At 38.8% G+C, this 24654-nt stretch overlaps 1 protein-coding gene across 6 annotated transcripts in view; it reads right to left on the reverse strand.

The window, feature by feature from the left end:
- Positions 1-24654, reverse strand: part of TTLL7 (tubulin tyrosine ligase like 7) — a 163594-nt gene that overhangs the window by 65132 nt on the left and 73808 nt on the right. For all 6 annotated transcript variants that reach the window (XR_009244521.1, XR_009244522.1, XM_058658594.1 and 3 more), the window contains 8 exons: positions 20274-20471; positions 19927-20058; positions 17406-17527; positions 16465-16532; positions 11904-12062; positions 11056-11272; positions 5024-5188; positions 1058-1216 (listed from right to left, as the gene is read on the reverse strand). Coding sequence is in view for 4 of the 6 variants with exons in the window: in XM_058658594.1 (XP_058514577.1) it covers positions 1058-1216; positions 5024-5188; positions 11056-11272; positions 11904-12062; positions 16465-16532; positions 17406-17527; positions 19927-20058; positions 20274-20298 (1047 nt within the window). In the remaining 2 variants the exon portion in view is untranslated. The remainder of the gene's footprint in view (positions 1-1057; positions 1217-5023; positions 5189-11055; positions 11273-11903; positions 12063-16464; positions 16533-17405; positions 17528-19926; positions 20059-20273; positions 20472-24654) is intronic.

A 24654-nucleotide genomic window follows, 5' to 3' on the forward strand; every position in this document is an offset into this window, starting at 1 on the left:
AATTTATTTCTAAAAAAATGTATTGAATATTTTAAATGCACCTAGTATTCAATTTGCTCCTGCACACTTTGGTATGACTGATGCAATGTCCAACATTTGAATCATTAATAAAAGGGGAGATCATTCAAAACGAACGGCAGCTGTTGGTTATATCTTGAATAATCCCTAAAATATAATCCAGTGAACACTAGCGAACACGGTTGCCACGAAGAACATGAGGGAAGACCCAGTCACACAAGACAGCGTGCAAGCAGCACCTAGACCAGCGGGGCTTTCGGGTACTGAACACCAATTAAGGAAGCAAGCACACTGAAGGCCAGGCTCCACACAGGAAATAAAACGTGCAGAATTAATCAGAGAAACCACAAATTTGAGAAAGCAGTAAAGCAAGTACTTAACAAATAAAGCAGATTCACACATTCAAGCTTCCTGGCCCAGAAGTCCTCTCACTGCCAACATGGGAAAAGTAACACCAACACAGTATGACGCAGCCTCAAAACTTGTATTCCCGGAACTTTTCTTTAGGTTCTTTTTTTTTTTTTTAAGTGATTCCCTTATTTTAAAGGCAGAGTTGACACAGAAGCAAGGGGAGACAGAGAGATTGACAATCTTTTAGTTCACTCTTCAAATGACAGCAAGAGCCAAGGGCGGACCAAGGCTAAATTGAGGAGCTAGGAACACCGCCTCTCCCCACCAACCACCACCACCGGGTCTTTACGTGGCCGCCAGTGATTCAAGTACTTGAACCATCATCTACTGTTTTCTAGGTACATTAGCAGGGAGCTGGAAGGGAATCAGAGTAGCTGGGCCCTGAACTGGCAATACAGGATACAGAATATAGGATACAGGTTCTTTTGTTTATTTCAAATGGTGGCATAACCCACTGTGCCACAGGTGCCCACTCTTCCTTGCATTTTCCTTCCCTTCCTCCTATACACTCCCTTCAGGCTTCCTTCTGGTCAGTTAATGGGACAACACTGCCAAGTAGACACTGGAAAACATTTCCTTTACTGTACACAAACAACAGTAACATCTTTCTTCTTAGACATTGCCTTACCTCCAAAAGCCACGGCTTCAGTTTTCTATCCAACAGAATATCAAATCCCAGGACTTCAAAGCAGACACTTTCGCTGCCTGGAGGCTGGCCAGGTCTGCACATCCTGTATGCATGCAGAACGTGTGGTTCTGCCACAATCAGGGTCTTGACCACCAACTCCTAGGAAGATTGTGATTAAAGAGATTAAAATGCCAAAAATCTTGGCGCCTCATTTACATATGTACATACACAATCTGGAGTTATAAAAAGAGCATCCTGATCTGATTACAAGGCACCTCAGCACCCAGCCTTTGCTACTGTTTAACTTCCCTTTATCCAACTTTTTGTCCTGACCCCAGCCTGCCCACGCTGCTCCAGGCATGCTTGCTTGCCTTAGTTCACTTAAGCGAGTGACGCTTCCTCCTACTTTAGGTTCTTTGCACCAGCAGTTGCCTCTTCCTGAAACACTCAATTCCCTAGGTCCCCATGTGTGGATACTCAGTATCCACCGAGGCCTTCCCCAGGCCCTTATGTTGAAAGTCACCATGTAATCACTCCTTACTGCACCACTACACCTGGTATATTCCAGAAGGGCCCATTTCCAGCATCAACAGTACGTGGTACTTAGTAGAGGCTCAAGAGCATTTGTAAACAAGGTAAGTACAATAAACACGGCCACGTGTGGCTTCTCTGTGCAAGTTAAGTAAGGCAGAAGCACATGAGTGTGTTACCCTCCTGCAGAAAAGGAAGGGAGACAGTGAGGAGAAAGCCCAAGGAGATGAAATCATTTCACTAACAGCATTACTGAAACACCATACAGACAAAAAGCTGAAAAAGCTAAGAGGACAGAATCGATGAGAAGCTCCTTTGTACGGTGGTGAGTTAGCAGTTTCTAAGTTCTATGCAAGAAGAAAAGTCCTGCCTACTAAAGAAATGGCAATCAGCACAATAGCTCACCCAGTAGCCAAGACACCCTGGGATGGCAAAATGGCTGAGTTCGAATCCAGGCTCTGCTCCCCAGCCAGAATTGCATTCCCAGCCTTGTCCAAGCTATTTGGGATATTTGGAGAGTGAACAAGTGGATGGAAGAGCTCAGATTTCTCCCTTTCTGTCTCTTGCTAACACACTCTCTCTGCCTATACATAATTTTTTAGCAATTAAAAAAAATGCTGGCCCTTGAACATTTTCTATGAGAAAATACATAATACCAATATGGTTAATTATTCATGATTGTTTTTATTATTTTGCTGGAAATGAATGAAAAAAGAAAATTTTCAAAAACGATGTAAATGCAGATAGATAATTATATTGAAAGTACTCAGAATAATTAAAATTATTATTACTAGCTGGTAAATAATTATTAATATGCCTTATAAGAAGAATGTGAAATTTACTCATTCACAAACAAAATTTTGAAATGTGTTCAAGCTTTAGCAGGCCCAACTAGCCGTGTTTGGGTCATTTCCAAACATCAAACGCTAGCTGCTAGTAGACACATTAACTTGATTACCCCTTGAGTCTTGCTTGTAACAGTCTCTGAAGTCCCTTGCATGGGAAGGTACCACCTAAACCAAATGCACATGAAGCTAATGATGCTCATTTTTCTGACTGGTTCTCTGTATATTCCTCACCAAGACAGCGTAACAAGTCCCCCTTTCCACAAAGACCTTCTTAAAGACTCTGACTCATCTGGAAAGTAAGAATTTGATAAATAAAAATAAAATATCCAGGAGTCTTGCTGAAGAGATGAGTTTGGAAAAGTGACAACATCAAGTTTCCGTGCCTTTTGTCCTTGTCTCCCTGTCTCTGTGCTGCCAGATCGCTGTGTTCACTGTGGTAGCTCATGCCCTGATCACTACCAGATCCACTTCTTTGGCTAGCTGTCCACAAGTCAGTTATGTAATGCTTTGGCTCCACCCTAACTCTGTCAATCCATAAAAGCACAGGGGCTGTTGCGGGTATGTTTAGATTCTGCAGTCAGTGAATGGATGCAAAGACATATGGGGTTGCCCGTGTCTGGCTGTAGACACGCATGTGGATGCCTGTGGATGTGTGGAAATACGCGGCTATGTGCAGATGTGTACAGAAGTGTGTGTTCATGTGTGTGTGCCCAATTACTGTCAAAGACACGAAGATAGATATCTCCTGTAAGTCCGATATCATCGGGGGCAATCAATTATTCTGTGTGCCTTTCTCACCGCCAGTGTGAGTAAAAGATGCTGACAGAGTTGTTCTCTGATCCTTTGGAATCTGGAGCTGCTTGTTCTGGGCCCTCAGCCCCTGGTATACACATCTATAAAACTTTCTTGGTCCTACTGAGCTATTCATCCAATGACCCATTCATTAAATCCTCCAGGTGAAAAGTGTGACTTTCCCTCAAGGAGCTACTGTCATCATTTTATTGCTTTTGGCACACTATGGCGATAGTGTCCTTATTATGGTAGTTCATAGTTTCCACAAGTTATGGTAGTTTATAGCTTCCACAAGTTCTGTCTGATTAGATAGATCATTAATAAATTCCAGCATTTCATAATCCTATTTCTCACTTACTCTGATGGAAGTTATCTTCTCAATCTGTTTTCTTAATTCTAGGCATTCTCACCATGTAGTTTCGTCCACTGCCATGGCTTTTGCCAAAGGCAGAAGTAATTATTTCAAGAACAAATTCTTTTAGAGCATCCTGCTTGCAAGGCAACAGTCAGCCAAAAGCCAAAGCCCTCAGAGGTAAGTAGGTGTGTAAGATAATAGGCTGAGAGGCCGGAAGTTCATTGGAGACATCAGCAAGGCCAGAGAAAGACACAAGCTGATGCCAGATGCCCAAGAAAGAAAAGCTGTAGAGATGATACTGCCTTAACAAGGTCAGTGGCTACCAAGGCCACGGTCTCAGCTAGCACATATGCCTGTGACGACTGGCATGTGTTCTGCTCTGCTGCTTCTGGGTGTGTGAGGATACACCTGAGGACCCCTTGGCTGGGAGCTCCCCAGATGAATGAAAGCTGCCAGGACACAGAATATGGTGAATTCACGGATTTCTCTGGCTGCCCTGCTTTTAAAAAATGAGTCTTAGCTTCCTCCTTAAAGAACCTGTTCGATATTCCAAATTCAACTCAGGACAGTCTTTCCCTTAAATTAAAGCAAGCAGTTTCCCACGTACTCTCTCTAGCCACTCCTGGTCTTCAGATTTATCTTCTCAGTAATAGTGTGGGTTATATCACTCTCCTTGTTTTCAGCCCTTCTTTTCAGATTTGAAGTTCCCAGCCTTACATCCTCACAAATTTTTCACAAACCACATGTGACCACCTGCATCACTTAGCATAATTCAGATACCTCCACATTTCTACTGAAGCTTTTGCCTCTACCTAAAATTACTTCTCTCCCTCTCCTAGCAGTAAAATTCCTAATGATCAAGAGCTACTGTATTTCCCTTCATAACAATGTCCTTTATTTGTTCCAACTAATGTAACTTGTTGTTTATTCACAATGCTTGGTAGTATGAGGCAGTATGTGACTAGGAAGATGAAGTCACTTCTGTGGTTCACGCCTCAGGTGCTCCATTTCCAATCTAGCTCCCTGATAACGCCTGGGAAAGGCAGCAAGAAATGGGTTAGGTAGGTTTTGCCCCTGACATTCATGTGGAAGACCCAGAAGAAATCTCCTGGCTCCTAGCTTCAAGCGTGGCCTAGCCCTGGGCATTGCAGCCACCTAGGGAGTGAGCCAATACATCCCAACACACACACACACACACACACACACACACACACTCTATCTCTCCTTCTTTTTTTCTTTCTCATATTCTGTCTCTCTCTTTCCTTCTCTTTTTTCCTTCTCATACTCTTTCTCTCTCTCTCCTTCCTCCTCACTCCCCTTCATCTCTGTGAATTTCCCTCTCTGTAACTCACTCAAATAATTTTTAAAAAGAAAATGTTTTTAAATGTTAAATTAATGCTGAGAAAAGATGGTTATAATTGTGGAAGGGTATAATCTTACAGAAATGTCACTCCAAAACTTAGCAACGTCATGTTGATTTGCTTGTAGGAATTCCGTAAACCACTTGATGGAACGTTTGCTGCCTTTGTTTTCAGTCTCATCCCGTTCAAAATGTTCATTATGCTTGTTGACGGAGTAGTTTGTGAGATGCATGTACAGCTGGGTCTGTGACAAAGAACAGAGTTGTGACCACCTATGTTATTCTAGAACTATGAGGTCTCAGAAAAGAAGCCATCCAAAGACCACAGTTTTAAAATTCAAACTATACAGATGGACAACATCATGTTTACTTTCCAATGGAGTGAGATGGCACATTTCTTTGGGAGAACTGCGAATGTAATCATCCATGGTGTTGCTATCTATAGTGAATATGTCCATCAGACAAAAATCAAATGAGTGGGCCCGGCGCGATGGCTTAGTGGCTAAAGTCCTCACCCCGAATGCGCCAGGAATCCTATACGGGCGTCAGTTCTAATCCCGGCAGCTCCACTTCCCATCCAGGTCTCTGCTTGTGGCCTGGCAAAGCAGTCGAGAACAGCCCAGAGCCTTGGCACCCTGCACCCGTGTGGGAGACTTGGAGGAAGTTCCAGGCTGCTGGCTTCAGATCAGCGCAGCAATGGCCTTTGTGGTCACTTGGGGAGTGAATCATCGGACAGAAGGTCTTCCTCTCTGCCTCTCCTCCTTTATTTTTATTTTTATTTGCAATAAAAACAAGTAAATCTTAAAGAAAGAATTCTAAAAATCAAATGAGTAAGACTATAGGGAATAAATTAGATTGTGAAACTACGCCCTGCCAAGAGAGAAAACTGCACTGAGTTTATTCTGGCTAATCTGTTTGGTTTTAATATTTTGGGCCCTCAAAGCTTTTACCCAAATCTGCTTTCGAAAAACGAATTTTTACAGGACCATTTTATGTCTTTACAAAGAAAAATGAAAAAAAACAAGAATGCATGTCAATTGTATAAACAAGGAGAAGGAATTCCAAAACGGAGCCTCTTCACTCCCATACTGAGTGGAAGGGTGCCTTATTATTAATTAATAGGACACAGTGCAGGCAGTCAGCCAACACAAGACACCACCCAATGCTGAACACATGTCTAGAGGATCTTGATGATTAACAGAGTATATCACTTCATGTTGGACTTTATCTTTTAGTCTACATTCTTGTGTTTGTTGATGCTATTTTCCTTAAATAAACTTTAAAAAGAATCCAAAATTTGAAACCTCTCGTAACTATCATAGGATAAACATTGTACTGCCTCCTTATCAAGCTAGCATAAACATTCTTCAAGTCTTTAATTCATACCCTCCTCCCAATCCTTCTCACAAAGATTTACTTAGACAGCAATGTTATACCACAACAAAGGAACTTCATTCATATGGTTACTATTTTGATTTCTTAAGCCAACTATGCACATGTCGCTTTTTAATTTTCAATACAGTTCCTCAGGTCTAGATATTGAAATCTTTGAAGGAAATAAGCAGAAATGATCATTTGAGTTACATGTTGATGATTAACACATGCGTGTACCATTAACAACTGATGTATTTTTTCATTCCATAGACAGTACTAAAGGAGCATTCACTGTAAGCAACAATCGGTGCTGGACCCTGTGGATACAAAAGATGACAGACATATACAGACTCCACCCTCATGAAATTTTCAAAATTCTTCAAATTAAGGGATACTTAAAAGAACATAAGCGCTATGCTTGCCTTATTTTAAGAAAAAAAGTATTAATGAAAGTATAACACTTTCTAATTTCAAAATGTAAGTATTTCTTTAATCTAAGATATGGCAGGAAAATAGTTTTTGAAGAGTTCTTGACAGCATGTGGGCACCACTTCGTGTCCCAGCTGCTCCACTTCTGATGCAGTTCTCTGTTAATGTACAAGAGAAAAACTACAGAAGATGGCTCAAGTGTTTTGGCCTCTGCCACCCAGGCGGGAGACCCGAATGAAGCCCCTAGTTCCTGGTTTCAACCTGGCCTTATCCCAGGTTGCTGTAGTCATTCGGTGAGTAAACCAATAGAAGGAGAATCTCTGTTTCTCTCTTGATCTCTCTCTCTCTCTCTCTGACTCTTTCAAATTTTTAAGTCTCCATTTGGGAATAATTTATTTAAATTAATACTTGTGATGAAAATGTACCAGCTATTCTCATTAAGTACAGAATGAGACTTTGCAATTTTCTTAAAACATTCTCTTTGTACGTGGGATTGAAAATTCCAGTGTTGGGCCCGGCAGCGTGGCCTAGCGGCTAAAGTCCTCGCCTTGAAAGTCCCGGGATCCCATATGGGCGCCGGTTCTAATCCCGGCAGCTCCACTTCCCATCCAGCTCCCTGCTTGTGGCCTGGGAAAGCAGTCGAGGACGGCCCAAAGGCTTGGGACCCTGCACCCGCGTGGGAGATCCGGAAGAGGTTTCTGGTTCCCCGCATCGGATCGGACCGCACCGGACCGTTGCGGCTCACTTGGGGAGTGAATCATCAGACAGAAGATCTTCCTCTCTGTCTCTCCTCCTCTGTGTATATCTGGCTGTAATAAACAAAATGAATAAATCTTTTTAAAAAAAAAAAAAGCATTTTTGTCAAGTTAAATATAACACTGGAAATTGGGCCGTCCTCAACTGCTTTCCCAGGCCACAAGCAAGGAGCTGGATGGGAAGTGGAGCTGCCGGGATTAGAGCCGGCGCCCATATGGGATCCCGGGGCTTTCAAGGCGAGGACTTTAGCCGCTAGGCCACGCCGCTGGGCCCGACAAAAATGCTTTTAATCTGAACAATTCACTGCCAGTGGATCATTTGCTAGAAGCAGAGGTGAAGGCAACTGTGAGCCATATAGCATACCTGCAAAGTATAAAATTTATATGGCCATGTCCCATTCTGTTCTGCAATTTATATGATAAACACAATGAGTTTGTTCATACAATACTTTTCAAGGATTGGACAATCACTATATTGGCAGCAAAAAAATAATGTTTATTAATTATTAATGTTTGAAATTTTTTGTCTTATAATCTTATTGAGAGAATATCAGAAAGGTTTTTTTAGAAAAACGAAATTTAAAAATAAGCTGATTTTTTGGTGCAAACTTTTTTTTAAATCCTTGCATTCTTCATATTTATTTTCATGAACTTTTTGAATACAAATACTTGTATTTAATTTTACACCAAAATAAATTTATCTTTTAATTCCATTGTTCCACAAACTTCTAGATACACCTTTGCATGTGATTTGTGACAATTTAATTTTTGTAGAAACGCATAGCTTGTTATATAAAATAGGTGGTCACTATTTTAACAACTGGAAATAAAAAAAGACATAATTATGTTGTCTATCACATAAAAACAAGCAATAAGAGCAGTTTTATTCATTTTCAATTATTTTCTTAAACCTAACCTTTATAAAATTGCTGTCTCACTTTACATAAAAGTTTTAATTTTCCATGTCTCCTTCTGGGAATTCAATCATCAAATTATAGAGATACAGAAGAAAAACTGTCATTTGTGTAGCAGAATGTGTTTCTCTACATACGTGGTAACCAAAACCAGAAGTTCATGTGATCATTTCTTAATCCACTATACTTCAGCAAATTAACAACTGTCTAATTTCGAGATTAGACTAAAACACTTTATCACTTAAAGAGCTCCTAAATATTACCAAAAATTATGACTGCTTTGAATATACATAATCCATTCTTACTTGCTCCAATTGTTTTAATTATAATCTATTATTTAGCAAGTCCCAAATTATACACCTAGCCCAGATCTCTCTTCCGAGCCTCACACCTGTACTATTTATCCAAGTATCTTCAGAACATAGATCCACTGGGAGGACACACATGCACACACACACATTTAAACCAAACACAGGAGCTTTCCACAAAGCTTTTAACAGCTTCTATATTCCCTTTCCACAGAGAGTAACATCCCTTTGTATCCCACTCACTGTGCCACAATTCTGAGCTTCATCCTTGATTTCTGCCTTCCTTTTTCCTCTATCCACAAATCCAGCACGTCACCATAACACATCAGTTTTACTCAGATTATCTTAAGTATTTCTCAGACCTATCTTGTTATTCTTCACTTAGCCTTACTGCTAGTTGTTCTATTTCTGTCATCTTTCATATGTGGTCAGATTGGAAAGCAATTAAATGTTTACTCTACCCCAGTCTTTTCCATCTGCCTCCACCCTCATCTCACATTGCCCGCCCTGCAAACAGGTGAGCTTTTAGAAACATAAATCTCATTGCTTTGATTAGAACCTGTCAGGGATTCCATTCAACTTAGGTTAGATTACAGAACCCTAGACATAGCCTACAGAGCCTTGCAAGCTCTGGCTCCGAGAAACCCCCGGCCTTGTCTCTGAGCAGTCACATCTTCTCAGGCTGTCCTGGAGTCAAGCTGAACTCACCTGCTTTCCCAGAATATGCCATGCTCTCCTACCTCTGACCCCATTGTCTGTCTCAAGTCTGGCTAACTCCTCCTTATTAAAAGCTCAGTGTATAAACTTCTTATCTAATTGTTACTTCCAAGTGGGCTAGGCGCCCCTGCTTTGCACTGCCATGGTACTTGCAGCTTCTCACACCATCACCCTTACCATCAGGGATTATAATTGCTCACTTTACTTCCTGCCCCCCTCTTAAACTGTTCCTTCTGTGTAGTCATATCTGACTTGGGTCAATGTTTCTGCAAAACTAGTACATCGCCTCAAATGTAGTAGTATTCAAACATCACTTGGTGATTGGATACATCCACATCTTGTGTGATGTTTGTTTTAACTTCCATTTCTATGAGAAGTTTGACTATTCCTTTATTCTTCCTTTGTCAAGTTTAAAACATTTTCCAGTTTTCTGACCACAGCCATGTTTATTATCCAGTCATTTTTTTTAAAACAACACTCTCAATGAAGTTAAATGTATGTATACAATATTGAAGGAACAACGTTTGACAATTTGAGAAACAATAATTATAATTTTCATTATAGTTAGTTGTTCTAAAAATAGGGCTAAAGGTTAGCTAAATTTCTAAATATAAACAATAAATACAATTTGACTTTTACAAACTACAAGTTATATTTTGTGATTTCTGTGATAAATTAGTTATGCTTTTCATAAACATACTATGGCTTCACAAAGGAGCTACTAATAGAAAAATACTACAAAAATCTCTATATGAAAGATTTTAAAGTATATGCTGAAATGGCTTATTTAAATCTCAACTTCACATCAACTCAGTGTAAACTGATCTTCCTCCTATTTTAACAAAAATGAATTACTATTTTTGACAACTGTGGCTTTTTCTGTTTCACAGGTCTTCTCCCACACTCAACATGCTCAACCTGCTCAAATGCCACTTCCTTCATGAGCAGAAGGTGAACACGACCTTCGCCGCATTTAGCCCCATTATCATGTATCTTTGCATCTCTACGTAACATTACCTCTATCTGTACTACAGTCATCTCTATGGAGGGCTACTGCAAACAAATGTGTGCTCTGAAACAGGCTTGTGCTCGAAGTACTGGCGCTCATATGGTACTTTTTCCTAATTAGACAGCCTGGAACAGGTACCTCCTTTAATTTGCATAAAACTGCTTGTGGATTAAAGCAATCTTGTTTGACCATGATCCTTCCAGACCTGAAAATTCTGAAAAGGAAAACTTTGGCCCACACATCTTTGCATATATAATGTGTGTACGGGAGCAAGTGTTCGACCCGGGAGCTAACCCAGGGACTAGGATGCCTATATCTCACATAAGCAAACCCGAACTCTAATACTGCCTCCTAGGCCTGGTTTTAGCTTCTTGCTAATCCAGAACTTGCTGTTCCTTCCACCCATGTTGAAATCTGGAGATCCCCTCGTTAGTGGGCCTTGGAGAGGAAAGCAGTGGATAACAGTGTGCATTCTCCACGAGTCTGTATCTCTTTACACATCAATCATCTATCTATGTCGGCCCCGCAAAAAAGAAGTACAAATAAATAAGTTCAAGTACATGCTGAAAAATAAGTGAAAACATAAATTCTAACTGTGTCACTTACCAAATTGGACTCATTGGGTGGAATGTACTTCTCTGTTCCCATGCGTACAAGCCCATCATGATAGAGAAATATTTTTAATGGATCACATGATGTTATCAGAATATATATCCGCAAATCAAACTTGTAACCTTCCATCAGAAAAGGTTTTTCGATATATTCTTGAACAATTAAATGATCCTGAGATGGAAGTTTGTCACCATTTCTTATCAAAGATATCCTGGTTAAAGAAGAATAAAAAATAATAATTTGATAAAGATTAGAGAGGTTTATAAAACTGTACACATATTCACAAGGAAAATGGCAGAGAAAGTCAAGAGTCTGTACCCTGACAAAAGCAATGGATAACTAACACAACTGTCAAAGGGGAGTTGGTGTTTGGTCCTCCAATTAAAACACAAAGTGAAACATCCATGTCCTTTATCAGAATGTCTGGATCTGAGTCCCAGGTCTGGCTCCCCTTTCCATCTTGCTGGGAGACAACAGGAAAATATTTATTATGTTTAGTGGAAAGGGTAACTTCCTTTCCACTTTACTCTCCAAATGAGTTTAGCTCCACTATGCACAAATGACTTTACTCTTAAGCTTATTTTAAAACATTAGTAAACAACTGTATTCTCTACTTTGTTATCTCCAGTTAAAGTTTCAAAACCTACTGTTTCCATTTTTTAAAGTTTAATTACTAAAGCCCATGGGACAGCTTAAAATAACAGTGTTTAGTTACCGAAAAATAACAGAAAAGCCATTTCAACATTTTCTATAGTGTTACTCATCCACATATAGTTACCACATTTATTCTTTTCCGCTAAGCTTTTAAATGTTTTACATATTCCAGGTAAAAATAAACCTACCCATGACCCATTGCACCATTAGCTGGTTTTACTATGAAAGTTTTCTGCTTCCGTTTTTTCTTCAGTTCTTTCACATAGTTCTGGAATTGAGTGTATTCAGCAGGGAAGATCCACGTTCGAGGGACAAAGGTATAATCCAGAGGCCGACACTTAATCATTCTGCAAATTACATACAATAAACACATTACTTGTATTCACACTTTCAAAAAAGGATCTATTCTAATGGTACTGTTTTTGCCACAGAGATTCGCATTCCCTCCATCCCTTCATTTACACATTCAGACTCATCCAGCAACACTATGTGCTAGCTGCATCGCTGAATAAAAATAGACAGGTTTCTCCCAAAATATATGCATCAAACATGTATTTCAGCAAACATCATGAGCTAAGTATTGGGGATATTAAGGTAAATTCGCATGGCCTCCATCCCAAGGAATTTATTGATGTGCTGTTAATTACAAAGCAATAGAATGGATACACTAATAGATACATATATTTGGCAAGATACCATGCAGAAGGAGTAACTGTGCCTCAAGAAGGGGGTGGAGGGCAGGAAATGGTACAAGGTCAACAGCCGTTTTCACTGCTGCTTCCAAGGTGATTTGGAATCCTCCGGTGACCCACGTGGAGTAACTTTTGATTGCCTTAAATGCCAATGTTTCATTTTAGAGTTTACATTTCCCAGAAAACCACAGTGAAAGCCTCTGACTCACCGAGGTTTGTTTACATGAACCACCTCTGTGTGTGCTTTTTGTAGCCACAATATATACCCTGAATTTTTTCCTCAACTGCAAATTAGGCTGCCAATTTGAAACATAATTTAGGGATAATACGGATTGGAAAACATTGACTTTAGATTTATCAAAAATGTTTACCATTTTGTACTTGCAAAATTCCAGGGAAAAATAACATAAGAAATATTTTTAAATATTATCTATTAAGATATCTGTTTGAAAGGAAGTCCTATTTTTCTAAATGTAGCTAAGTCTTTTATTGGTGAGCAGACACTGTCCCCAAAGAAACTGGTAGAAAACAAAATGCAACCATCATAAATAGATTTTATAGAATTCTAAAACCAAAGTATGGAAGGCATCAAATCCTTGATTTTCACAACTCTAAGTTCTTATGGTTATCTGATTTTATGTACTCTTTTAAGAGAATTCTGTCAAAAAAAAAAAACTATGTTACCACCATGACAACGGAAATAAATACCAACACCATCTGAGAACACAATCAATCCAAGAAGTTAAAAAATGTCAGTACAAAATTGGCTCCTATGGACTTGTTTGAAAATTATACACACACCAAAGAGGAAAAAAATTGAGGCAGCACAGTACCAGTGCTCATCTCCTTGTTTTCGTTTCCAACTCTTTTAAATAAATGTATAATACATTTAACAATGACATGAATTAGATCCAGTTATATGTTTCATTAAAATATGTTAAAAACAACTGTGATATTTATAAGTTATAATATTTTTCCACATACATATTTGGAAAAATCTAAGCACAAATATATTCAAATTCCTTATTCCTTTTAAGTAAACTAGCTAAAAAAAGACATGTAATTTTACATAGGAATTTACAAATTCAGGAAAACCTCAGCTCTTGGTTTTGTCATGGAATTTACTAAATAATACGAAATAAGTAAATCATTTAAAGTTTATTTTTCTATTTTAAATTCATAGCTTCTTAATAGAAAAAAAATCTTTCTTAAGAAGTCCAGTGACTCTATATGATAGGAAACTGCTTATTTGCATTTTAAAAATTTCATCCCACATACCTTTCTCTCAACCACACGTTTTTCTATTTCTCTACAAATCACCCAGAATAATCTTTCCCAAATGCACATCTGTCCACATTATCACGGCCCTCTGTCCTCAACCAATGCCTCTCCAATGGCACTGAAGATAAAAACCATAATTCTGAGCATCAACCTTCAGCTAATCTCTGCCTTATTCCACATCCATTCATCCATCCATCTGCACTACAGCTGCATCTGCTATTATTTCAGTATTTTGACACTTTATGCTTTTCCTTTCACATAACCTTGGGCTCACGCTGTTTCTTCCTGCTTGGATGGTTTTGTGTTGTTTCCACATCACTTCCTCAGGGAAACTCCCCCAATCTTCCCTAGCTAGACCAGACTTCTTTCATGACTTTACAATTTAGAACTATGTGCCTCTACTACATAGCACTCAAAGTTGCAGTTGGACATTGTGGGAACTCCAACTCAGCTCTTGATCAACCTCTAGGCCTGAGCCCAGAACTCTGTCTGGTACATAGCGACACTTGCCTTAATAAATGTTATGTGAACAATGAAACATGGATTAGAACTTCAGGAGGGGGCCAGGCGGCGTGGCCTAGCAGCTAAAGTCCTCGCCTTGAACGCGTCAGGATCCCATATGGGCCGGTTCTAATCCCAGCAGCCCCACTTCCCATCCAGCTCCCTGTTTGTGGGCCTGGGAAAGCAGTAGAGGACGGCCCAAAGCCTTGGAACCCTACACCCACGTGGGAGACCTGGAAGAGGTTCCAGGTTCCCGGCTTCGGAAGTGACGTTCCCGGCCGTTGCAGTCACTTGGGGAGTAAATCATCAGACAGAAGATCTCCCTCTCTATATCTCCTCCTCTGTGTATATCTGACTTTGCAATAAAATAAATAAATAAATAAATCTTTAAAAAAAAAGAATTTCAGGAGGAACTCCTTTCCTCTAAGCCCATTCTTCTTGCAATAATGTTAGTAAAAAATAATACTAATATAGTATTGTGTCAAATCCAATCTGTTATAAATCCACAATGTACTTCAAATATATTCCTTCTTTCCCATTCCTCCTATCACTCTTGTTTATTTGATGCTTGTCATTTCTTACCCAGATACTGACAAATATCTCACAAAACAATCTCCCTAAAGTTTGCCTTCATCAAATTAATCACCCATAGTGACATTTTCTAAAGAATTATTTTCTGGCTTAAACTCACTAAGTAACTTGCCATTTCTGTTAAGATAAAATTTGTTGGCTAGACCCAGTGCAGTAGCCTTGCAGGTAGTTCTTGCCTTGAACACACCAGGATCCCATATGGGCGCCAGTTCTAACCACGGCTGCTCCACTTCCCTTCCAATTCCCTGCTTATGGCCTGGAAAAGCAGTCAAAGATGGTCCAAAGGCTTGGCATCTTGCACCTACATGTGAGACCTGGAAGAAGCTCTTAGCTCCTGGCTCCTGGCTCTGGATCAGCTCAGCTCCAGCTGTCACGGTCACTTGGGGAGTGAATCATTGGACAGAAGATCTTCCTCGCTGTCTCTCCTCTCTGTATATCTGACTTTCCAGTAAAAACAAATAAATCTTTAAAAAAAAAAACTTGTTGACTAAATAGATGACAAACGAATAATTAATGAAATAAATTTTAATAACATGGCATACAGAGCCTTGCCTATACTTTTACCTCCAGAATCATCTTAGGCTAAACCTGTATAACCACAGAAGTTGCTTAAAAGGCCCCAAACACACTCTTTTGGTTCAAGACACTACATATTTCTTGTATTGTGGTGTCTGTCTATTCTCAGCCTCTTCTCAAAGAACATAATATTATATACTTCTCAACATCCATCTTGTACTTAAACTTCTATAAAAAGCCATCTCTGACTTAATAAAAATGATCTCCCCAACCATTTGTCTCCAGTGTACACTGATCCTACCTCTACTGTAACATCATCAAATGGTACTACACAACTGAATATTCCTTTCTTACTGAAACATGAGGTCCAAACAGGAACTAGGTCATATATACCCTGTTTATTCAAAGATTTATAGTCTCTAGGGCATAGAATAAAAACACAAAAATATTTGCATAATTGCATACTTATGAACTATCGCATAGTAACTTCATCATTTCTTTAGCAATCTACATGCTTTTATTGAGCTGTGAGAGCCCACTTTCTAAAAAAGTTCTCTTAAAATACAAAATTATAAACTGCAATGAACAAAACTACAAACACCGAGTACCTGTTAACAGTTTATTGCATGAAAGCAGTTTATTGCTCTAAACGTTGGTCTGATAAACCTAGTACATGTATATACCTGGATGAGCACACATGCACATGTCTCATTATATGTGTGTATGCACGTACATCCACTACAGTGCCTGACACACACTACACATTCAAAAGCAAACATAAAAACACACAACACAAATATAATGAAGAAATAGTTCTGGTGAGGTATAACTGAAAACAAGCAAAAATTTGTTGAGTACCACATAAGGATAATTTGTGCTTAAGACAAAAACTCATATCACTAAGAGATGGCAAGTTGCAATAAAGAGTTTTGGGAGGTTCCGATCCAGCGGCACTATAAACTTCATATGGCAAGATAGTAATTTCTCAGAATTAGTTCCCTCCTCTCCAAACAAAAGACTAGCACCACAAAACTCTTAAAACACTTCTTATTCTAAAATTCTCTCTTCACCAAAACACCATCTCAAGTCAATGGATTTGTAAAAGATAAAATCATAATATCTATACAATAAATTTTAAACATGTCTATTGTAATAAAATAAAGATTACTTGGTCATATTTCTTGCTAAGAAATCCTTCCTACAGATCTCCCCCATTCCTGGAAAATGGTTGATCCTCTGGAAAATAAAAAAGGTAAATATTAATACTCCATTAACTCAATGGATATATTCACCTATACTATATTACAGATAGGTCCATCTTCTGAGTTTTATGTTTAGCAAAGTGGCAGTTATTAACCCAAAATATTTAAAATTAGATGATTCCCAGTGAACCTGTAGAATTAAAGAATCTGTGTTAATCAGAAAACAAAATTGCAAAATTTTAAGGAAACCAAGAGTGTATTTATTTAGTAGAGTTATTTTTTTATGCGTGTGTGTTGAGTAGGTGGTAATAATCAAATTTCTTATTTTCTATTTATAAATATACTTAGTGTAGAAAAAAGTTGGTGAAAATGGACTTGATCTTTATAATGTTTTTATTATTTTTGTTCCCCAAGAATAATCTTCATTTCTTAAACTAATAGAAAAGGAAGTATTATACAAAATGTATAAATTTCTCTGTATTTGCTTTTTTAGTTTGCATTCCACTTTGTTCTGAATATAACTTTAAACTTCATTCTAAAAATAAAGGAGTGAAACCAGGTAACAGCATATAGCATATAGCTGACATTAGCAAGGATTTCCCCATCCTGAACTCCCTCTGTGTTCTGTTCCACATCACACCCCTTTACGTGTCATGCAAAACACCCTGTTAGAAAGATTTTCCTATCGATTCTTCCTTTAAGATAGAAAGAAGTTCAAAGCTAAATTTGAAAAGGATGCAGCCCTCAAACTAAGAGTCAATCCAATTGTTTAGCAACCTAACAGGCTATTCGAGTGAGTTAGAACTGAAATGATATAATCAACATATTAAGAACCCCTCTAGAGAAAATTATAAATAAAATATTTACTTTTCATCATACCAGTAAATGGTCACGATTAGTTTCCCACCTGATAGTTTTGCAGTTCTGCAATCTTCTCCTGTTGAACTGCCGAATCACACCATATAAGGTTACTTGTTTCGTCTTCATCTGGCGTTTTCATAAATCCCATTTCATCTATTACTAAACGAACTGCAAATAAACAGTTAAGCCTGAATATAGATACTTCTGAAACATTCAGTGTGACCCTCTCTTTCTGTCTCTTACAGATTAAAGTTCATACTATTTAATTTTTTTAAAAAAAATCCAGTAGTTATGACATTGTAAGTTGTTTTTTGCTTGTTTGCTTTTTTTTAATCTAGGGCCAAAGTATACTCATTAGAACTGAGAACTGTTTTTAGGTTATACCCCAAATCCTTAGTTTCAGTCTCCTCAGATTTAACAGGTACACAAATCTGCCAAAGGATTTAGTGACTGTTTGTTGAACAGTGAAAACACAGCTGAGACAACACCTCTATTCAGAAAAGGGTGCTCTCTCGGCTTTTTTGTGATAATGAGCTAGGTTAAGAAAAAATGATAAAAATAGACCCTGTTCATCAGATTTGTGCTATACTTTCACTTCCCTAGTTCAAATTATTTTTAGTACAAGTCATCTGTGTTTATCCAGGATGTAAAATACCAGCACAATTCACAGGAGAGACAAGTACTTGTCTCCCAATGCTTCCAACCTTCCAATCTTACTGCAAATGCTTACGTTAAGATGAAAGCTTATACAAGCCATCTTGTTTATGTGGTTCACAATTAACATATTCACATTTTCACAGTTAATCTACTGACATTTTACAATTAATATACTCATATTTTTCTTCCAAAGGATTTCAAGTTTCTAGGGTTCCAACAGAATAAAAATAAGCAAAACAGGATAATTTTAGATCCATCTAAAATTAGCACAATGGTATATTTATTCAGCAGTGTGTTACTTTAAAATGTTTTCTTTTTAGGGGCAAGCACAATAGCTCAACTGGTTAATCCTCCACCTTCAAGCACTGGTATGGGCACTGGTTTGTATCCCAGCTGCTCCACTTCCCATTTAGCTTCCTGCCTGTGTGGCTTGGAAAAACAGTGGAGAACGGCTCAAGTCCTTGGGACCAAGCACCATGCAGGAGACCCAGGGGAAGCTTCTAGCTTTGTATAGGCCAAGCTCCAGCCATTGCAGCCACTTAAGGAGTGCATCAGCAGATGGAAAATCTTTCTGTCAATCTGCCTTTCCAGTGAAAATACATAAATACATAAGACTTTATTTAAATTTTTAATAGCACCCTAACATATGAAGATGAGGAGACATTACAGCATTTGTGTGAATGACTTAGATCAAATACATAATCAATAACCATAGACTTAGAGGTGCTTGATCCATTTTGGCTGAGGAAACAAAGAACTTTCCATGCAGTAGTACCTGGAAATAGTCAGAAAAGGAAATAACTGTGACTGGGTGCAATGGAAGTTGAGTAAAGATATGGAGTTGGATTTACTGCCTGCATGAGAGACATGGCAGTATCTGGGATTGCGTAGAAGTCCCAGTGGAAAACATATAAACTTACAAGTTGAGAAAGAGCTGCTCTCTTATCAGCTGCAGATCATCATGCAACTTTGGCATCCTGAAAATTCAGCTTCCACCAATGCTACCTAGAGCTCACACGGAGGACATGAAGAGTAGCAGCACAGCCCTTTACCTGTGGCAGAAGTAGGTGGTAAGAACAGGAGTAGCCCTGGTCCTCGGTCTCTGAGATTGTCCAAGACCACCACAAAGAAACTGGGAAGGCCTTGATGATACAGATGGAATTCCTAGCAGTTATGCAGGAATAATGAACCACGTACAGTGGGGTGTGAGTGAGGCTGACATTCTTGGATTTGACTATTATGCATAACCTTTGTCTACATTCCTGAAGGATAGTAGGTTTTTTTTTTTTTCATTTTCTGCTTGCTGTGCATGGGTGCTTGCTGTACACTGATATCTTTCCTTAATGGAGCATGAAATTATGCTACTATAAAAATCAGAAAAAAAGAAAGAAAGAAGGAAGGAAGGAAGGCAGAGGGTGGGTGGGAAGTGCAGGCAGTATGGAGGAGACAGTGCTCACTACTCTTCTAAATCCATATTGGGAAACACTTCATATAAATTTTCTGAAAAGTTGTGAGTCCGTGTATATGCAAACTGGTAAGGCTGAGTAAACCCAGGTTTGTAAGTATAGTGCACAAGACTCTAGGTTCACAGATTCAAACATGGCAGGGCAGTCACAAATCCTTTATAAAGAGAGTCAAAGTTCAGACCGCTGATGAAGTTGGATCTATCAGGTGTTTAGCTGTTTTCCTTTCCACGCCAACTTCCCAAAATTTAATCACCAATTTGGTTGAACAGAAAGTTCACAGAGCAACTGTCATCCTTTGAAGCATATCACCCTCTACTGCACATAGAAGGGACCCCTCTTCTGCATCAGAGAATCTACAGACCGTAGGTGAAGGGAAGGTCTCTGAAACATTGCATCATTTTCAACACCACACTTGTCTTTCCCACAGTTAACCAGAAGACCTACCGATTTCAAACTTCGTCCCAGCAACATTCGCTGTGATGATTCCTTTCTTTTTCTTCTTTCCGACTTTCCTTTTCAAAGTGCTTTGATAAGATAATTCTGTATTCAGATCCAGGGGAGAGGGACCCTGGATAACTTCAAAAGAAACGTGAAACACACAGATATCACTGAGGTAACAATAACAAAATCCAAAACCAGGAACACAAATGTCCCCTCCCCCACCGAAAAAGTTATAAATTTTGGTACTTCAGAGTCCAAATTCCCTCTTAACACCTTTCCTTTTTGAAGGTAGCAATGTTGCACTGTAACACTTTCATATGATGTAACACAAGTTAAACCAATTTGCTTACCTCTGTCTTGAGGCAGAGATGGCATGATTGCCTGTGCCAAGTGGGAGCAGTGTGTGCCTCTGTACTAAGCTCTCAGGAAATCAAAGTCCTGCATTAGCCTAAGTAGGATGTGGCCCCAAGTCACTGAATGTTCCTGTCATATTATCTTGGTGGAATCCTCAAATTTCAAGACACTTAAGTTACGGGATCAGAAGGTACCTGTAGGGATTTTAAAACAGAGTCATTCAGAAAATAACTTTCATGGAAGTGTTTTCATACATGCCAATACCATTCTTTTTAAAAGCCAAATAAAACCAAAAGTAAAAGTGCTAAATCAATGATGCTTTTCAATCAATTTGTCAAACTTTTTAACCATTAGGTGATGGCTCTTTGTCCTAAAAGATCATGTAGTCTTGTGCAGAAAGTTTTATTAAAGTCATGTATCATTTTTAGACTCAGCCAGAGCTCAGGAAGGACAAAAAAAAAAAAAATACAAAGAAGGTCATAGAGTGAAGACAAAGGGAAGGGGTCTTCTGAAGTCTGAGTTCCTTCATCAGGAACTGTGACAACCTTGGAGCCGATGCCCGAAACACAGCAGCAGCACGGCTTTTAATATGAGACAGGGAATTAGGGCCAGGAGGAGATCTCAGCTGGAGAGAGTGCACACAAGTGACTCCGTTTAAACAGGTAGAGGAAGGTCTTTATAGAGTAGGTCATATTTGAATTGTGCTTTTAAAAATATGAAAATAACTTTAAAGGGCAGAGAATAAGAAGGTCCTTTACTACAATTATCTTACTTGGACATACAAAGCAGCACAATAAGCATGACTTTATGAATAAACTGATTTGATTGGGCTTCATCTCACCATGCTGTGTAGCATTTTACTTTTATTTTCACTGTACAAGTATGTATGAATCTAGACACATACACACTGTATATCCAATATTGCCCAGTCTATATTGTCAATTTTGTGATTTCCCACTCTATTTAAGAATTTCTGAGTTCTTAGAAAATGGCTTTAAACACAATGAAAGATTACAAAACTCATTATCATAAACAAAGCTATGATATCAACAACTGTTTTCAGGGAATTATCAGAAGATTTAGCAGAAATTCAGCTATATAAGATACAAATCATCCATTCATTAATAATAGCAATATTCAGCATTAAAGAAATTTTAGAGCTTTACTATTAGATATCAGTCTTACTAGAATAAATTTCTAATACAATTCAGTATTAAAACTAAAGATATATTTATTATACACCAACTGTAGAAAGGCACTGACAAGTATTTTAAATCTTTTATTTCATGAACAAACCTTGAAGTACATATCCTGTCTCCTCATGCTCCGAACATAGAAATCAAAGATAATTAAGTTAAATAAATCAAGGCCCCACACCGTATAAATAGAAAGCCTAGGCTTTGAAGCCTGGTCTGTCTGATCACTCTCTTCAGAGTTCCACTGTTTTCAAATACCACAATGATACACACACACATTCAAGAATTGTTCAACTGCACTACAATGCAGACTGTAATTTTTTTTTATTGTATTCTGGGAATTTGCAAAATTTCAACTCAGCTCAAATTCCAACCTAAAACAGACTAGACCATTTTTCACAATAAAAGAAAATAACATGTCAAATTCAGTAACATGTACTTCTGGAGGCTCTGTGACACCTCAGAGAGATAACCACTGAGTTTATAAGTTCTTGTCCAACATCTTGTTACTGGAGTAAACAAAGGTCCCTTTTACAGTAAGAGTAGATTGAAAGTAGGTGACAAAGTCAACGGGAGTTAGAAAACAATGTTTTCCTAAGCATACTGGGCCCTAATTATATGTGTGTCCATTTTCTCTTAAGTGAAGAGCCAATGACTTTATCTGTGTGTCTTCATCCCTTACCCCATCCATAGGGTAATTTATAATCTCCATAGAATGATTCTCTCTCTCTGTCTCCATAGATATATATATTTGGGTTTTTTTTTTACTAAATCTCATTTATGGCTCAGTTAAAGACCTTTAACAAACTCCAAGACATCATTCTACCATTTCAATTCTACTTATTTCCTTTTATGCTAAGTAGAAGATCTGAGACAACAGATTTATCATTCCACTCAATACAGCCATGATTACGCACTTTCCAAAAAAAACAGAAATCATCTTGCACTTGCCTTTAATGTACTTCACGCCAGTGTTTTCTCAATCTTACCTTCAAAGTAGAATCACCTCAGCAGCTTTTGAAAATCCTGGTGACCTAGTTGTACCCTGATACAAGGTGGGTCCCTAATATGAGCATTGTTAAAGCTAAGCTTGCCAGATGACTCAACTATACTCAGCCCCTCTACCCTGAGTACAGACAAACCCCTGTATTCAGTTTACCTCTATTATAAGCATAAAAGAATACTAAAGCTATAATACTTAATTAAAACATATTATTTAAAAGTACATGCAAAAGTAAAAGAAGTCCTGGCAACTATTTATAAAACAAAAACAGGATGGGGTCAGTACTGTGGCCAGGAGCGCGTGACACCAGCATCCCCTATTGGAGCACTGGTTAGAAGCTCCAGCTGCTCCAATTCAGACGCAGTTCCCTGCTATCACACCTAGGAAGGCGGCAAATGATTGCCCAAATACCTAGGCCCTTGCAGCCAATGGGGAAAGCCTCATCAAATACCAGGTTCCTGGCTTTGGTCATAGGAAGCCCCTCACATTGCAGCCGTTTGAGAAGCGAATCAACACATAGAAGATCTTTGTCTTTATCTATTGACACCATATACTTCAAATAAAAAGTGAATCATATTTAAAATTATTTTTAAAAGATGTACTTATTTTATCTGAAAGGCAGAGTTACAGAAAGAAGGAGAAACAGAAAGAGAGATCCTCCATCTGCTGGTTCACCCTCTAAATGGCCACTACAGCCAGAGCTGTAAATGGCTGCTGGTTCACCCTCAAAATGGACAGATTGAAGTCGGGAGGTAGGAGCTTTTGGGGGGTCTCCCACAAGGGTATAGGGAAACTGGGGATGGGGCTATCATCTGCAGTCTTCCCAGACCATTAACAGGGAGTTGGATTGGAAGTGGAACAACTGGGACTTGAACCACCTCCATTCAAGCTTTATGTTTCAAGTTATACAACAGACAATGTCTCGGGTACCTGATTTCCTGCCACTCCTGTGGGAGACTAAGAATTGGTTTCCAGGCTGCTGCCTACCATTGGCTGTTGCACACATTTGACAAGCAAACCACTGGATGGGAAGACTTTCTTTCTTTCTCTCTCCTCTTTGCCTTTCAAATAAAATACTAAAAAAAAAAAAAAAAGAAAGAAAGAAAAAAAAAGAAAGAAGAATCTGATAAAACCACATGTTATGACAGACTGTAATTTTGCCCCAAGAATAAATCGCATCTTCAGAGCTTAAAATTATTAAGAACTACCTTTTAAAGATGATTTTATGTATTTGAAACTCAGAGTTACAGAAAGAGAGGGATAGACAGAGACAAACACAGAGTGACAGTGAGAGCAAGAGAATAAAAGAGAGAGAGAGAACGAGAGAAAGGTCTCCCATCCACTGGTTCACTTTCCAGATGCCCACAATAAGCAGAGCTGGGTCAGGTTGATGCCAGAGGCCAGGAGCTTCTTCCGGATCTCTCATGTGAACGCAGGGAACCAAGACCTTGGGTTATCTCTTGCTGTTTTTCCAGGTCATTTGGCAGGGAGCTAGATTGGAAGTGGAGCAGCTGGAAATCGAACCAGCACTCATACGGGATGTCACTGTCACAGGCAACAGCTTTACCTGCCTTGGCACAAGTCCAACCCTCAGAAAATATTTTCAATCATTTCTTTATTTCATTGTGTGTTTGTGTGTATGTGTATGTGTATGTGTGTGGGGGGGAAATAGGGAGAATAAGAGAGAAAGAAAGAGAGAGAAATTTCATTCTTTGGTTCATTCCTCCAAATGCCAACAATAGCAAGGGCTGGACCAGGTAAAAGCCAAGGACCCATAGTTCAATCCAGGTTTCCCATATGGGTAGAAGGACTCAACTGGTTGTGCCATCATCACTGTTATCTCCTATGCTGCACATTAGCAGCGAGCTGGAATCAGTATTAGAGGCAGGACTCAATCATATATTCCAAAATGGGATATGAGCATGTTAACAGCTGAGAATAACACCTAACTCGTCTTCCTGATCACACCACATTTCCACCAACGACTGGCACGGGTGTTCTGCACATCAGAGTCAGGCAGGAAGGCAGGCTACCAGAACAGCCATCACCTAAAAATTGTCATTGTGCCAGAAGCAAAGAGAATTGTGGAGCTCTCATACAGATAACAGTGACACACACCGTTTCTGCTTACACAAAGGGAAGAAATTGTCACATAATCTTATGAACTAGGAAGTGCAA

Source organism: Ochotona princeps, chromosome 2, assembly GCF_030435755.1.
Source record: "Ochotona princeps isolate mOchPri1 chromosome 2, mOchPri1.hap1, whole genome shotgun sequence".
In the NCBI taxonomy this organism is placed as follows: Eukaryota; Metazoa; Chordata; class Mammalia; order Lagomorpha; family Ochotonidae; genus Ochotona; species Ochotona princeps.